The 17,832-nt window shown below is 31.7% G+C and overlaps 1 protein-coding gene across 3 annotated transcripts in view; it reads right to left on the bottom strand.

Moving 5' to 3' along the window:
- SYCP2 (synaptonemal complex protein 2) overlaps window positions 1–17,832 on the bottom strand; it is an 84,104-nt gene that overhangs the window by 1,927 nt on the left and 64,345 nt on the right. For all 3 annotated transcript variants that reach the window (XM_058562377.1, XM_058562378.1, XM_058562379.1), the window contains 17 exons: window positions 17,756–17,792; window positions 15,710–15,780; window positions 15,554–15,611; window positions 15,021–15,076; window positions 14,532–14,589; window positions 13,878–14,046; window positions 11,986–12,023; window positions 11,309–11,479; window positions 9,740–9,938; window positions 8,302–8,507; window positions 3,852–3,942; window positions 3,110–3,268; window positions 2,424–2,551; window positions 1,166–1,260; window positions 971–1,070; window positions 340–398; window positions 103–181 (listed from right to left, as the gene is read on the bottom strand). In XM_058562377.1, coding sequence (XP_058418360.1) covers window positions 103–181; window positions 340–398; window positions 971–1,070; window positions 1,166–1,260; window positions 2,424–2,551; window positions 3,110–3,268; window positions 3,852–3,942; window positions 8,302–8,507; window positions 9,740–9,938; window positions 11,309–11,479; window positions 11,986–12,023; window positions 13,878–14,046; window positions 14,532–14,589; window positions 15,021–15,076; window positions 15,554–15,611; window positions 15,710–15,780; window positions 17,756–17,792 — 1,774 coding nt within the window. The remainder of the gene's footprint in view (window positions 1–102; window positions 182–339; window positions 399–970; window positions 1,071–1,165; window positions 1,261–2,423; window positions 2,552–3,109; window positions 3,269–3,851; window positions 3,943–8,301; window positions 8,508–9,739; window positions 9,939–11,308; window positions 11,480–11,985; window positions 12,024–13,877; window positions 14,047–14,531; window positions 14,590–15,020; window positions 15,077–15,553; window positions 15,612–15,709; window positions 15,781–17,755; window positions 17,793–17,832) is intronic.

Raw genomic sequence — 17,832 nt, 5'->3', positions numbered from 1 at the left:
AAATAATTTCCCCCATGAAACTTACTATAAAATTTCACAGCTTAAAGACAAGTTAGACTCACCAATATTGAGAAATTATATATAAAAATATAAAATTTATACCTCAGATGTAAAAATAGTTTCTTCATAATCAGTGTGGTAGAAGACATTTTTGTCCAATGAAGCTTTCAAAAGGTGAAGCCTAATAAGTAAAATAATTACAATTACCCTTGTATTTATCAGAAATTCAAATTAAATTGCTAAAATGTAGCATATATAATTTAAATTTTTTATAATATAAACTTATTAACTTAAAAATCTAATTTTATAGAGTCAAGTCATTAAAGATGTCACACTAACCTCTGCTGTTCACTTTTTTGATAGGCATTGAACTTCTGATATAGCTTTTCCCAAAAGTCCTAAATTTTACAATACAAAAACTAGTTATACCTTAATATGATTAAAAATGAAAATTTGACAGTAGAATTACTATACTTCTATTATTTATAATTTAAATAAATAACTTGGCTACATGCTAAGAATATTCCAGATGTCATATACTCTTTCAGATAAAAAAAATTGAAAGCAAAGTATCTCAGGATTTCTCTCTTCTTTTTTTTTTTGGGGGGGGGGGGTATTAATTTTATTTCAAAATGAACTCAAGCCCAGATACACATTTCCAAATTGCCATTTTCATGGAAAGCGATTACTCAAGATTGGTAATCACATGAAATGCTATAGTTTATTAGATTTGTTATATCATGAAAAGTGACAAAAGAAGGATTTCTCTCTTCTTATAAAAGGTATTTATCATAAGCTTAAGTCTGTAATTTAAGTATATGTACATGAAACTCAATAAAAATCTAAGATAAAAATAAATCCTGTTCTAAAGAACAAAAATCTTTACAGTGTGCGCTAAAAGCAGGTTAATAGAAGCAGTTCTTTAAAAATGAGGAGTTAAAATTATTTTTAAATTCGTAAAAGTACAAACCACAAATTCCTTCTCCAAATCTTTTAAAGACTGTGAATCTTTTTCAAAATTCTCTAGCTCCTCTATGATGATGAATTGGAATTTATCAAGTTTTTTGATCCTATTCAAGAAAAAAAAATAAGACTATTTTTAAAAACTGGAGCACTTGGAATATATAGCATTCAAAAGATTTCAGAAGAGATTTTTATTACAGACCTATACTCCTGAATCTGATGGTTCATTGTTTTCAGATGTTGTTGAGCTATTTTCCAAGACTGCTTAGTAAAATAATCCATCATTTTGTAACGGATCTGAAAAATACTCATTTTTAACCAGAAAAATCTTTACAAAATAATAATCTAACCAAGACTATATTACAAACAAAGGCTTTTCCATGAAATGTAAATGACTAAGAAAAACTTAGAAAAGTGAAAAATTTAAAACTCAGTGATTTAAGCTGAAGTGTTAATAAATAAGCTCAGAGCAGTGTCAAGTTCCATCAAGAAGGCTTTGACTAAGGGTTGAAATGGTAATTAACGATTTTCCTAAGGAAACCACAGTCTACAATATTTACAAAAATGCTAATGATTATAATTCAGGAACACAGGCTAAAAGTCACACTCAGAATCAGTTATCACCATTTTTCACAAAAACATATATTCACATGTGGCCATAGATGCATAACAGAATATATGAATCAGGGCTTCTCTGTTTAGACTAGGTTAACCTTGGATAAATCGAATCAAAACAAAATAAATACACAGAATCTTAAATAATTTCAGATTTTACCCCCAAATAGAAGAAAAAGGCAAGGAAGAGATGGGGCTAATAAACCCCGCAGAAAAACATCTCTTATTAAGAGAAGTGCAAAAAGAACTACCTATTCTAAATAAAAGCATGTGAGAAAAAGAGATGGGTAGAAAACACATTAATAATAATTAAAAATTGTTTTAGAAGTATTTTTGCAAACAAACATCACCTCATTGGAGCCTCAGTAGCTAAGGATACGTAAGTAGAGAGCTGGTGAAACAAAACGAAATGGGATTTCTCTGACTGAGGTTGCTCATCCTTTATACTATATTATAGTGCCCTCACCAGCAGTCACCTCTGTGAGATAAAAAATGTATTGAAAAGAAACATGAAAAGAAAACTGTTTAGGAAAAAAAAAAGAAAAATCATGGAAGAGTTAAATGTTAAAAAAATTGAAAAGGAAAATAGGACAAAGAGAAAGAACCCGTAGAAAAAGAAAGAATACAGATAATGCACAGATTTTAGAAGAGAAACTCAGCTCATGAGATAATAAAGTTTTTCACCTAGGAATCATTCCAGTTTTTCACCAGTAGGCGAGGGAAGCTGAATTTATGAATGGGTGTTTTGTTGCCAAAGGATCAAACAAGCTGATAGTCTAGTAAAAAGTGTGGCATATTTATCATATTATTGGGTATAAATCATAATTTGAAGAATGTTAACTCACCTGAATTTTCCTCCTAAATTCTGTGTTGAGCTGCTCACACATCATCCCTACACCTGAAATTTCAGTTTCCCAGTTCTCCCCAGGAATAGAAAAAACATTTGTTGATAATGGAGATACACTTTCAGACACTAAAAAATGAAGACAATCAGCTAAAGTTAAAATATGCATTATTACAAATTTAGCCTTCTTGTCATGAGGCTGAGAACAAAATCTAATTTTCAGATTCTATGTATAATCTAAGGATTATGAAATCAAAGGCAGACCTCATCATATTTTTTAATTTAAAAATACTATTTTGGTTTATAAAAAAAACCTTTTGGCATGAGTATTAAAGCAGAAATGGTAACATTAAAATGGAACATATTTGGATTATTTTTTAACTGGTTTTAACTACTTCCACGTTATTAACCAAAGTATTTAGTGACACACTAATCAGTAAATTCATACTCTAGTAAAACATATGTTGTAATCTGTGATAGAATAATAAGGGAGATTTAAAGTAAAAAAGACCCTTACTACAATATTATTTACATAAAGTGAACTTTGTGACAAAGCCATCATCCTTCTGGGACTTATCCAAAGTTGTCTTTACAAAGGGATTTGTTTTGTGGATGGAGTCATTCAAGATCCAAGAAACCACCTTCCAAAATAATTGCATATTTGACACATGCATTTGACCTACCTACCTTTGTAAGCGTGGTGGTCTGCATCTTTGGTTTTAGATAGTTTTTTGGGAAGCAGATCTGCTCTCTCTTGCGTTTCCCCTTCCAGTTCTACGTCATCGGAGGAATTACTTAGATTATCTTCTATGTGCATTCGTTTGCGACTCAGATGTTGTGTAGGGCCTTAGGAACAGTCAAAAAATAATAGTGCTCCAATCTTGATTTCAAATACCTAATATTTTCTTGCTTTTATTTAAAAAAGCCTTTGTTTGAGTTATTTGCATTGTTTTAGGTAACTGTGCCTGAAATCCTATCTAGTTTACTTTTCTTTTTTTGTGTGTGTGTGAGGAAGATCAGCCCTGAGCTAACATCCATGCCAATACTCCTCTTTTTTGCTGAGGAAGACCGGCTCTGAGCTAACATCTATTGCCCATCCTCCTTTTTTTCCCTTTCTCCCCAAAGCCCCAGTAGATAGTTGATTGTTGTAGTTGCACATCCTTCTAGTTGCTGTATGTGGGACGCGGCCTCAGCATGGCCGGAGAAGCGGTGCGTCGGTGCGCGCTCGGGATCCAAACCCAGCCCGCCAGTAGCGGAGCGCGCGCACTTAACCGCTAGGCCACGGGCCCAGCCCCTTATTTTCATTTTGACATTAACTAAACTGAATAATAGTGTGACTTAAAATATATAATTCCTTTACTTGAAATTTCATAGTAGTATTTCAGTAATTAATAATTTGTTTTAAAAAAGCAAGGTTATGACTACAAACCTGATACATGAGTAGAGTCAGAGGGCATGTCACACCATATTTTCTCTCTTCCTTCGCTAGACATGGATAATGGAGATGCTGAATGACTTTCCTAAAATATGTATTAGAAATTGGAAAAAAAGTATTTTAGTACTCTTGGATTCACCTTTGACCATCTTTCTCAAACCCTAAAGCCAGTAAATTGTAAATGCTGTCAATTCTTTTTTCAGATTGTTTTGTTTCTGTCCCTTCCTTTTCATCTCTAACATTAACCATGCATTAAACTAAATTCTTATGTTGACTTCAATCTTAAATTTTAGCAATTGTTTTGAGCTGCCTTTTTTGACTACTCCTTCTTTTCAATTCTTCCTTATTAGGATTTTGATTTCTTTCTGAGTCAGGAATTGGGGAGCCACAAAAAATAAGTCTGAACTCTTCTTCTAAGCTATATCTTTAATCCACATCTTTTTCATCTAACCTTATGTTTTACTGTTCCAGTACACAGGTTTCTTTGTTCCAGTCAAATTAGTCTTTTCCCCATTTCAGGAACATGCGTGTCTACTTCCAGTTCCCTTCCTTTACTTAGGTTACTGTTCCTTCTCCACTTAGTCTGTACATATACTGATCCACTTAGGTCTAGGTTGAATCCCAGTCCTCTCCAAGCTGCAAAATTCTGTAACTTTCTGTATTTTACAGGTTATTAAAATATTTTTGTTGATGGATCGATGGACTTTTATAGTGGCAAAAAGCTCAACCAAATTCCTATATAACCATGAAACCAGAAAGTCCTAATTATAAATATGTAAGTCAATATATTTACATTATAAATATGTAAGTCAGCATATATAGCATATATATAGAAACAGCAGCTATAGCCTCACTATTTAAGATCTTATTACTTCTCATTTTAAAATTTTCAACTTTTTTCTATGATCAAACCATCTTATATACTTTAAACATCCAATTTGCAAGTAACAGTTGAAAAATATTAAAATGTTATAATTATTATTAAAGGCCAGTAATCCAATTCTCATAAGAACCATCTTAGTTTAAGGAAAATTTGATGGCTATGCTACCATATATACCTCTCCTCTGCTTTGTATATGATTTTCATTGATATTTGGAGGCTCAATTTCTATAAACTATTTTTATGAACTATAACTACTTATATCTAAATAGCTGTTGCGATTTTGTGTTTCTTGTGTAAGTACCACAGAATTTATGTTTTTTCTATTCACAATAGTATTCTTCTTAACTGGAGTATGCCTCTGATATGAATGAATAAGAAATACAGAAACCGAGAGGAAGTTAGAAAATTATTTAAAGCCCCCCAAAAAATTTTTTAACAAAACTACTCCAAGTTTGAGGGAATAATTCATTTGCTGCTAAAATTCAACACCCATTCATAATTAAAAGGAAAAAAAAGCCCTTAGACAATTAGAACATTAATTTGATAACAAGTATCTACCAAAAACTATGGATAAGCATGCCTGCTAATATGGTATCTATTTTAACATTGCTCCAGAGGTCACAGTCACTTTAACAATAAAAAGACCATGAAGTATAAGGACTGGAACAAAAATGCAAAAATTATCATGAATACCAGTTTGTGATTGTCTATATTCAAAATCCAAGAAAATCTAGGCAGGCAATTATGACAGAATTGGTCAAGGTTGTTGGAGATATAAAAATCAATTGTGTTTCTAAATAAAAGCAAAAAAATTAAAAACCTAGAAAATTTTTTAAAAGTTTTTCTTTTTTAATACAGCAAAAAGAAAACCCACAAAACACAAGAACTAATCTAAAGAGAAATATAATTTTCTTTGTGGAAGATTTGGCACACCTTTGTTGGAAATAAGACCAAAAAGTAGAAAGAAAAATGAAATATGTAGATGAGAAAGCTCAATATCAATATTGAGAAATGGCAATTCTTCCCTTAGACAAGCTAATTCTAACATTTCCATGGACAAGTAACGGGCCAAGAGAATTTTGAGGTAAAAGAATGAGATGGGGGTAGCTGTGGTAAAACACCCTGTAAGTATAAAACTACACTAATTAAAGCAATGTGGTATTAGCAGAGATAGATGGGTCAATAAATAGAATAGTGCCCAATAGCTGACCCATATGGTTGCCAAGGCTTTGACCAAGTTAGCATTAGAAATGATGGAGAAAGGAGGGGTATCCCATGTATGATGTTGCACTAATTCACTATCCATATGCAAAGAGAAAACCTAGAAAGATTGAAAACCTAAAAGTTAAAATCAAAACTTACATTTTTACAAGAAAAGAAAGGAAAATATTTTTATGACAATAGCTGAGGGATGGATTTCTTGAACAACAAAAAAGACTGTTAAATTTCATTACATCATATTTTTTGTCATATGAAACTTTTACATTTAACTAAGTGAAAAGACAAGATACATACTGGAAAAACAATGTTTGCATTGTATATAACGAGTAAAGAATTAATAAATTAACAATAGATAAAGAATTAATACCCAAAATATATTAAGAACTCCTACAAATGTATAAGAAAAATCAAACAATGCAATTAAAAAATTAGGAGAAAACAGGCAATTCACAAAATGGCTAAGAAACACATGAAAATACTCATTGATGCTGTTAATCGGGAAAACGCAAAATAAAATGAGGCACACTTTACACTCCTCAGATTGGCAAAAATAGAAACATCTGATAACAATCAGTTAATTAAAATGTAGAGAAATGGGCAGTGTCACAAAGCACTATTGGCGAGTATGAGCTCGTACAACCAATTTATATAGCAAATTTCCAATACCTAATTAAGCGCCAACAGTAAATGGGAAACAAAATGTCCAGCCAATAATATGTAACAATTAAAATTCCATACAGCACAGAGTAGCATCAAAGAAGGTAGATGGTGATTACCTAGGTTTGGAGATTTGCAAGATGGGATACTGAGGGGATAAAGGATTCAGGGAAACTAAGGATGATAGAGCAATACTGGCAAAGGACCATGGGATGATAGTCAAGTGGGAAATTGGTTTTCAAATTGTGGACTGTAGAAACTGAGAGTCTGGCAAAGGTGCTTTGGGGGTTATCAGGGAGGGAGGATGAGTAGCCTAGGGTTTAGTCCTCCTATCTGCTTTAAACAGCATAGTTTCATTTTTATGTAAGATTTTGTTTGAAAAATATGCTCTGTGAAGACTACTGGTTAAGCAGAATAAAAGGACCTTAAAACCCTCTAGGAATAAAAACATTCAGTTCAAAGTGGTAGGAGAGAAAGTTGGTTTTATCAGAGGTTTTAGATCTTGGCTATAGGTGTGGTGAACTGTTATTAATTCCATCTTTGTATACAGAAGTTAACACATATCAAGAGAATAATATAAATAATATATTTGAGTATTTACTATGTATGAGGTATTATGCTTGCATAATCAGCCTATTTAATTTTTCACAGCCTCATTTTACAGATGAGAAAACTGAGGTGCAGAGGAATTCATTAACTTGTAAAACGTTACAAAGCTAGCAAATAGGGGATCTGGGATTTAAGTGCAGTTCTGTCTGACTCAAAACTCTTTCAGCTATACCCAGCTACAGTGAACACTATTATCTTGGTAATCAGTTCTGTAACTTTATTACTACTTCAAAATTCTCCAGATTAAGCCATCTCTACAACTCAAACAAAAAAGGGGGGTAGAGGTGGAGTGGGGTTTGTAAATTGGTGCTCAAGTTTCCACAACTTAAAAAAAAAAAAAAGAAAAAAGCAGAACTCAAAATACAAAAACTACTCCTTGTAGACATTACATTTTTAGCTACCTCCCTCACTGTGACCCATAATTGATTCCTATTTCTGTCTTTTTAAAAGACCTTTGAGCATACCTACATATTAAGAAGGACTGGTACATATAACAATATATGAAAGAGGAAGAATAAAGAATTTTAAATATATCATTAAATTTGTTCATTTTAATATTCATACCATATACCTACTGATTTTAAAGTTCCTTACAAAACTCTAAAGCAAATGCTATAGTCATATTGTTTTCAATTACATTCTTGTCAATTTGCTTTGTCAACTTGTGATTTAGTAACTAGAGGTTACAGACTTTGAGTTATGGTGAGATCTGAAAGAAGCGCCTGTGTTGTAGGAATAAGCCTGTTCAAATTTAGAAAACAAACTATGTAGTTTTGATGTGTCGACCTCTTCCGAGTAAGTAGTACCTCTTTGGAAGTGGTCATTCCTATTACAAAACTCTTATCAGCACTCCGTCCGTCTCCTACCACCACATTCTTCCTTCTATGTAGCTAATGTATCAGTCTGTTAGGCTCACTGAGGCTATTTTACTTATCAGTAGGTTCCTCCTCTTCCCCCAGACCAAACCCCAAACCTTAAGTAGACAAGCAATGTATATTTGATTAAGATTAGAGGCAAATGATTTACCCCCTTCAGATATATCTGATAAAGGAAAAAAATAACATACATTCTTACCAAAAAGTATGATCGTGGAATTGGTGAGCAACTTTCTCTTGTATACAGTAAATTTTTCTCACTGTTTTTGGGTGACTTTATTGGACCTCCAGCTCCATATTTACTGTTTAAGGATTCAGGTGATGAAGATTTTGGATAAGGTGATATGGATTTTGTTATACAGTCATCATCCTGAGTAAAATTCTTTTCTGTTATTTTCTCTATACCTATATTGCCTCACGAAACACAAAAAGATGGCAGGTGTTATCACTGATGTCTGCTTTAGAAATAGTATGATTAATTTAAATTCTAAGAATATAATAATTTCTCAAATCTTCAAATCTTAGCTGCATTTATAAAGGATAAACTTTCAATAAATCAAGACCAAATTATGTTTAAAATATTTTATGACTTTGAAAAATATTAATCATTCAATTTAAAATATAACCATAAGAACTTTCAAAACATTTTCAAACAAAAATATCCATAGTATGAGCTGCACTATAATGATCAACCTAAGTATTATCTTGAGTATTCTGACATCATAGCCAGTACTGTTACATACTAAAGTCACAGAATTTTAAGGTTGGAAATAGCTTGGGAAATCATCTGGTCTAAATCCTTCTTTATTTATTCTTCAAATAAATCTTAGTATAAATGAATTTTCAGACAGACAATTTTCAGATCAAATCAGGGCATAGGCATCTGTCTTCTGAGCATATGCTTATCTGAGATGACAATGGTCCTGAGCATTATGAAAATATTCTAGAAAAGAACAAACTAGCTACTTAAGAGGAAGGGTATGTTAACTTATTTAAGTCTTGAATTTCAACTGAAATGGTGGACACTTAGAAATGTTTTAAAATATCCTTAAAAGGAACTGAAAAAGATATAAAAAGTACAAACTTATTCTTATAGTTTCTATACTAGAAAAGTATACATACATATGCCAGAGCCCCAAAGAATATGAATTTTTCTTTGCCAATTATTTTTAAAAGCAAAATCTCTATTGTTTATGAAGATAATCCACAATGGGTCAACAGAATGACCCTGATGTGCCTTGGAGACTTTTGCCAATGAAATGTAAAAAAGAAAAAATAGAAATCCCCACCATTATTTTCATGTTATTAAATATATTTCGAAAAACAAATTAAAATTAAACATTTATTCAAGTTTTCACATTATAATTTGTAAATACACATTAAATATCTTCCATATTGAAGCATTTTGTCTTTTAACTCTCTAACATGAAAAACTTCAGTGTTGTAGTAACATTTTTCCCAAGTCTACTCAGCCAAGACCAAGTTACTAGCATTAACTAACTTAAAAGTGAAGTTTTGACTACCTATAATCTTGAATACACCCCTCAAAATTAGTCTTTGAATTATATTTTCACATAATTTGAGTTATAATAGAAAATCATTGAATATTCAACTAAAGGAAAAAATATGATACTGACATCTCATTACTTCTATAGATGATGGACTCCCAGATAAAGATATAGGAGCTAAGTCATGGCTATTATCTCTGACAGTATCTTTTAGTAGAGATGAGTTTTTCCATTCTTTTGATGTGTCCTTTTGTGTTTCAGAAGAGAAGGCATTCTGTTGCTTCTTCCGCAGCTTCATGGTTTTGCTTCTGGAACGGATATTCTCCTCCTAAATGTATTGATAAATTTCAAATTACACTTGAATACAAATAATTATACTTGGATACATAAAACAATTACACTGAAATATTTATTAAATGTTTTATATTAATACATACAGGCATAACAGGGTCCTCAACATCATTAGTGGAAGACTTTCTAATATAATAGAAGGCAAGTGACAAATTTACAGGGAAATGTAATACATAGATTACAATAAATATCATAAGAGATACAAATAAAATGCCATAAGCACTCAAAGATTATATCCAGGTTAGGGAAACCAGAAAGAGGTCCTAGATTTCATGGGACTTGACATGCTCAGGAGTTTGTAAAAGATGACAAGGGAAGGCATACTGAGAATAAGGAGGACTGCTGACACAAGCAAAGGGAGTCGAGAAGCACACAGGTGTTGTTTGGGCATTACAGGTTATTCTATTTGACTGTTACAGCCCTGGGTGTATACTGGGGAAGAGAGGAAATAAGTTTGGCAAGGTACTTTGATGCTTTGAATGAATGACTAAACAGAGATTTTCAGGGTTTTTCTTTGAAAAAAGATAAGATGAGAGGTGGCTTGGGAAGACTTATCTGACCATATGTGAAGTGACAAGAAAATATGGAGATAAGTTATGAAGTCCTGAAGGTGTTCCAGGTAAGAGATAACAAGCTTACAAACAAAAGGAGATGGAAGTTTAATGATTTAAAATTAGCACATTGTAATGAATGGTCAGAGACCCACCTTTAGTGCCAGACTCTTTGGGCTCAAACCTTTGTTTTACCACTTCCTAGCTGTGTGACCCTGGGCAAATTCCTTCACCTCTTTGAGCCTCAATTTTCTCATTTGTAAAATGAGACATCCATAATAGTATTAGTCATCTATGGTACTTATGAGATTTTAAGAAGTTAAATCCATAAAGTACTTAGAATAGCACCTGGCACATAGTAAGCACTATATTCTTTTTTCACTTTGTTAAAAAAAAAAGAGCTTTCAAGCACAGGTGGCTAGGGATATGTCTGTAAGTAACATTGTGAGACATAAAGAAGTCAGGGATGCACACAGGTGGGTAGCATATAGGAAGAACCTCGGATCCAATATTTTTGCTTTCATTCAAGAGAAAAATCCACAAATACCCAACAGTCTGTACCTTCTTGAAGCATAATTTTGGAAAGATCAAGTACTTCTCTAACTCAAAGATATTATCTTGGTTATAATTTTACTAGAGTCAAACATCTGTTTGTAACACTAATGCCAATTTATTACAAATTTTAACATTAGTTTTCTCATATAGAAGGTTAAATCTTAAAAAAGAAGTGACAAGATAAATTTGACATTTTTACAAAAATATATTTACAGAAATTACTAATCTGAATTCTATTTACCTTTACCAGCAATTTTTCTTTAAATGAATGTGAAAATTCTTGCTCACTCTCTGATTCTGAATTTGAGAGATCTTTATAATTTTTTTTGGTTTTTGTCGCTCTTCGTGGAAGTCTGGTTCTCCCAACTGGAACTGTCTCCTTTATCTTTTTGGTGATGTTTTTGTTGGGTGTCTTTAGGAGAAAAATTCCTGAATATTATTAGATCAATATTTGAGATACAAGAAATACAAGCTATTTGCTATAAAATTGGCACTGTGACAAGACATACATAAAATATTTGTAGAAATAAAAAGATTCTTGATTAATAATTTTAAAATGGCTGGATTTTATCTTTCCATTCCAAATATCTTATCACCTTTTTATCCCTATCATTAACACTCTGAGAGGACTGATATATATTATCTAACTTAAGTAAAAGGGAGAGAGAGAGAGAGAGAGGAAGAGAGAGAGAGATATCAAAAATACCTATAATTACAGAATAAAATAGACCTACTACAGGCCAATATGATTCAAAAAGGCAGAAGGTAGAAGTAAGCACGCAAAGGGTGGAACAATTATGGAAAACAAGTAACTGATAATAAGGATAAAATTATGTATGAAATGACAAGTGAATTTTTTACATGACAAGGGGAAAACTAATTTTAAAGGATGTTTGAACACAAATTTCTTGGTTTTACCATTTTAGATCTTGGTTGTTCCCTTTCCAAAGATGGTCCTGCAATTCAAGAAAATAAGAACTGACATTAAAATTTTTCCGAATATTTCTGCATATAAGTTAAAAATCATAAAAACAATAAGAATACATCTTTAAACTCATTCAAAAATTTATATTTCAAGATGAGGCTTGAAATATATTTGAAGCTAAACTGCCATTGATAACTTTTACTGTATAGTGTTTGGTAAGATACGAATTACCAATTTCTCTTCTCCTCCTTTAAATTTTATATTATAAAACTTTTTAAACATACAAGAGAATATGTAACATGAGTTATAACATTAACAACCATGAATCTACCATTCAACTTAAGAACTAGATGATGAATAATGCTGAATCTACTTATGTGTGCTCTCTGGTATGATCCTCCATATCCCCTCTGCCAAGATAATCACTATCCTGAAATCCATGTTTCTTATTCACTTGATCTTTAAAAAAGCTTTATTTCACAGATATGCATCCCTAAGCAATATAATAAACTTTATAAAATAGTATCATGTCATATGTAATATTCTATGATTTGCTTTATTTTTCACCCATCATTATATTTCTAAGATCTATCCATATTATTGGGAGTAGCTTTAGTCCCTGTTCCCGTTTTTGCCTTTCAAGCACAATTTCAACTTTCTAAATATTCTCTGAAGCCTAAGAAATGGGATTATCCAAGCCAAGGAAGCAATGAAGTTCTAGAAGACATGTCCTCCAATTCTGGCAATAAACCGGCTCATATATATTGACTTGTAGTCATTCAGCCATTTAAACAAAACAATTCACTCAGAAGTTCAATTTTAAAAGTATTTACTGATTACAGTATTCTAACCTTTAATGTTTCCCCAAGATCTCTAACCTTCTACTTTATAAATGTCTTTATTTGTACATCTTCCCACTAGACTGTGTGCTCCCTGAGAGCATGTTAATCTCACTGGTTTCTCCTTGGCTTATAATACACTGCTTCAAAGTGCAGACACTGTGACTCGTTCCAGCAGCATCCTTCAACATTTTCCCTGAAGTCTGACCTATACCCCAACTACCGCAATCCTGCACTCCGAGCACACTGTGCTACTTCGTACAGTCCTCTTCTACATATGCCAGCCCTGCTGCTTCTCTTCCACGCATGTTAGGAGCCTCTCATCTGTTCTCAGGACTCAGCCTCATTTATGAACACATGCCAATGTTCGTTTCCATCTCTCTATTTTTACTTCTTTTTAAGCCATCACCATACCCCCTCACACACACAGGTCACTACTGCTTATGTTTATCCTGAAATAAAATAAAAGCTGATTCTCTTAAAATAAATATAAATTTAATTTAAAAGCTCAGAGTTATGTTGTCTTCTTTTAAAAATATATAAAATCTTTGCGTTTTAGTAAACATCGAAATTGACATTAAGTTATGAAAATGGTCATTATGTCCAGCCAAAAACCCATACCTCAAACTCTTATCCAACTACTTCAAGAGATTCACTACAGAAAGCAGAAGCCATATGCTGGGAAAACATTTTGCAGAAGATTTAGGCAAAAATATTTCTGTAAGAAAATTGTTTTCCTTTCAGTATATTTTTGTTGCATCTATTTGAAGTCCTAAAAAGTATACATGTTGGGTGTGGCAGGGAATGGGATGTTGTCTAAACTTTGATTTTGTTTAGGGCGTTGAGTTCACTAGTATTTAATACATTATTCACAATAATTAGCTAAATAACTGAATAATAGTAGGCCTCTTTTTTTCTATTCATGAGGGCATATAGTTATAAACACTATCTACATACAAAAATATACATACTTAACCAACAAAGCATTTTATATAGTTGAAACGGTAAAATCATTTGCAACATTTCTCCACAAAGTGATTTCTTACTCGATTTCCCACTTTTATGTTTCTTCACATTTTTATTTCTGCTATAGTCTATTAGCTGTGGTTTTGATTTTGATTCTCTTAGCCAGCTAATATCAGTCTTGCTGTCATCACATCTGTATTCTGTGTCAGTATCACTAAAGAGATTTTTCTTTTTATGATTTGTTACAATCTATAAAAAAAAAAAGAATCCTTGTAATAGATGAAGAAATGTGTCTTATTATATGTCATGCAAGCTAAGTTAAGCCCCCAAAACCCCCCAAAACAGAAAAACTAACTTCTCATTTTTTACCGTACTAATCTACCTGGCATTAAGGACCTACCCAAGAAAGTCACTTGGAAAACCAGATCAGAGATCGAGATTTGTATTCTGTATCGGTGGTGTTGTTAATTAAAAGTTACATCAAAGCAGCTTACTTTTATAGAGACATAACCTAATGCCATCAAAGAAAGTAAGTAAAGTTGTCATATCTTCTATTACTAGATGATTACAAATAGCTCAGAGACCATAAATTATAATGGAAACATGGATAATCTCAGAGGAAAAAAAAATGATCCAAATATTTTTCTTTTCTAGTTATGTGATAATCTTTGGAATTGGAAAATTATTAAAAGAAATATTGCTTTTAATAGACACATTAGGATATTATAACTTACTCTTTTATCTTTTGTTTTGAGAGACGGTTCAAATTCATCATGATTCCTTAAACCTACCCTTAAAACAAAAATATGCATTAATTTTAATTACTTGTTTTCTTAAGGTAGCATGCACTGTACAGTTAGATCTCACTTTTCAGCCTTATTCTTTTACTACTTCATTATGTAATTCTGGCAAAGTCACTTATCCTCTCTGACCTCAGTTATTTATAAAATTACAAGGTTAGATGAAAGGACTGCTAAATTTTTCAGCTTTATCATCTAAGATATACAACTAATATTAACAGCGCACAGAATATGCATATTAATTTTAGAAGTAAATGCTGAAATAATAGAATCATAATGGGAGTAATCATGACAGCAGCATTTTTATTCACTCTTTTCATGTTAAAAACTCTCAGACAAACTGGGAGGAAATATTTAAGAAAAAGAACAACTGAGATAAGTGTATTTTAATCTGATCCATCTAATTATAATAAAAACACCTACAATTTTATTGAATTATCCACGCAGGCTTCTCTAGTTGTAGCTTGAAACTCCTCGATCTATATTGTGAATAAGCATCAAAAATTTTTTCTTAGTGTCAAAATAAGGTAAACAAAAATTAAAAGAAAGAAACATAAAATCTAGTTTCTATCACTTCACATAATCATTAGATGTGATAATAAAATTAAATTTACTAAAATATTTTTATATTTAAGAAGACAGCTAATACTACAAAAATATACTAAAAAGAAAATAAATAAGAGGAATTGTTTTAAATTTCTTGCATCAATAAGGAGTGATTTTCTTGATAGAGTAGTCTGAGTTCCCCCATGCTCCAATTACTTATTTTTCTCTATTTCAGTCCAAAGGATTTGAAAAGAAACTAAATACATCTAGGTTGGTATCAAATAAATTTTAAAATATTTAAAAATATATTTAAAAATATTTTAGAGCATATCTTTAAGAGGATGGAAATAAAAAAATACATGCTAATAACTGCATGGTAAATACAAAATAACTAGTGATTTCTAGCTTACTCCAAGTTTTATAATAGGCTCATCAGCTCCATTCACATTAAAATTGTAAACATCATTCCTGAAAAGAAAAAGAGAAATATTAACTCCACTATACAATAAAAAATTTATTTTCTTCAAATATGAAGAAAACCATAAGATTTATGAAAAATTACTTACAATGGGCATTCAGAAGTAACATTAACAAAAGTAGTCTTCAGTTGTCTATAACTTTTTTTCTGAACCTTTCCCTAAATACAAAAGAAGTTTACATAAAACCATTCAAACTTGCACATTACTCTACTTGGCAAACAAATGACATATGCAATTAAAGTTTCATGTATTTTCTAGCTGTGTTTCCACTAATACAAATTTTACATTTGTAATATTTCCTTAATGTAAATTGAAAAAACATTCACACTTTTAAAAATATTGAACACAGCTATTAACTAAGAACATAATAGAGAGTATTGTAAATCAAATACAAAATAGAAGATTCTTATATCTTTAATATTTACTAACATTATTGTATACGGGTAAATGACTTTCTCACTGGTATTGAACAAACTGAATTCTAGTGATTCTAGAATCACAAAACAAGCATGCTTCTACTTATTTTCCTAACTCTCATGCTTTAAATTCTTAAATAGAAAAACTTTGGGAGAGGCTAAGGTTTATGTAAAATCTCATGTGAAAGAGTCACAATTGTATCAGTCAACTGGTATTGTTAGGGAAAAATATGTGTCAGATTATTCCTATAGCCTACTGCTCAAAACATATTCAACCCAATCAGAAAGTGGTGAGGGCAGAAAAGAAATTAAATAAATTTTAATAAGTTAAATGAATAATTATGTTTTATTAAAGTAATTTAACTATAATTACACCAATAATTAATATCACTAAATGATTTATTACTGATCAGAAATAATCAGAAGTCTCATTTAATAGGCAGTAAATTAGAAATATTAAAACTAAAATATTCATTTTAGTTATTATTTATCTTCAATTTTTTAATTTCTTTTGGCTATGTTACATAGAATTATTTGCATTACTCCAAAAAGTTTATCCCTTAATATATTACTCCTCTAATCACGTATGTGACTTATCCTTTCCAATATGATTTTTATTTTTTATTTTTTTTATTTTTTGTGAGGAAGATCAGCCCTGAGCTAACATCGGATGCCAATCCTCCTCTTTTTGCCTAGGACGATAGGCTGTGGGCTAACATCCGTGCCCATCTTCCTCTACTTTATACGGGACACCGCCATAGCATGGCTTGACAAGCGGGGCATCGGTACACACCCGGGATCCGAACCCCAGGCCGCCGCAGGGGAGCACGCTCACTTAACCGCTACGCCACCAGGCTAGCTGCTCCAATATGATCTTTAACAGTGTTTGGATACATTTGTTCAATTTATCTTTTGCATGCCAGTGTGTGCTAGGTATTACAGACGATACAAAATGAGCAAAGATATTAAAGAGGATACAAATGTGAGCAAAGGTGTTATATAGGATATAAAAATAATTCTAAACAGTTACACTCTAGTAGAAGACAGAAAAAAAGAACTGCAATAGTGAATAAAATATCAAAGAAAGGTACAAATAAATTATTGTGCAGATTCAGAATTCTTGCCCATTTGGATTTTGAGTCAGGGCACCTTGGAAAGTTTTCATTAAAAAGTCAGACTCTGAAGTAGGGCTTACAAGAAGGAATAAAGTTTTGACAATCAGAAAAGAGAGTGAGAGAGCCTGCTGACTCAGTTTGAAGTTCCTTCTAAAGGGCTTAGAAAAAGAGAATAAACACCTAGGAAAGAGACTTCAGGGAATCTCGTTATTATGTTCCAGCTAAACAAGACATGTCTAGGGAAATAATATTAGGAAATAAGACAGACTTCTAAAGGGAATAGGGAGCTACCCTAAGTCTCCACTTAATTCGATAAACAACAGAGACCAAATAAGGATTTTGAACAAAAGAAAATGCAGATGAAGATAAACTGAACCATGTACCAAAAAGTAAAAATATGACACTCAGAAATGTAAAAGAAGTATTTTCTTTGAAAAGCAGAACAGAAAGTTAGGGGGCTATTTTGAGTAATTGCTACTACACTTGTCAGTTGTTTAATCCATTTATCAAAACAGTGAAAAAATTAAATCTAATTCCATCCTACTACTATTCTACTTTAGTGTTTACTATACATTTGGTGTAGTTAAATAAATGAAACCTACCTTACTGAGCTGTAGATCAGATTTGTTAGAAAGACCACTATAAAAAAGATTTTGTCAAAATTAAAAAAGCAATTAAA

The sequence above is a fragment of the Diceros bicornis genome, chromosome 19 (assembly GCF_020826845.1).
Source record: "Diceros bicornis minor isolate mBicDic1 chromosome 19, mDicBic1.mat.cur, whole genome shotgun sequence".
In the NCBI taxonomy this organism is placed as follows: domain Eukaryota; kingdom Metazoa; phylum Chordata; class Mammalia; order Perissodactyla; family Rhinocerotidae; genus Diceros; species Diceros bicornis.
The sequence above is the reverse complement of the archived record's forward strand: the minus strand, read 5'-3'. Positions and strand labels throughout refer to the sequence as shown.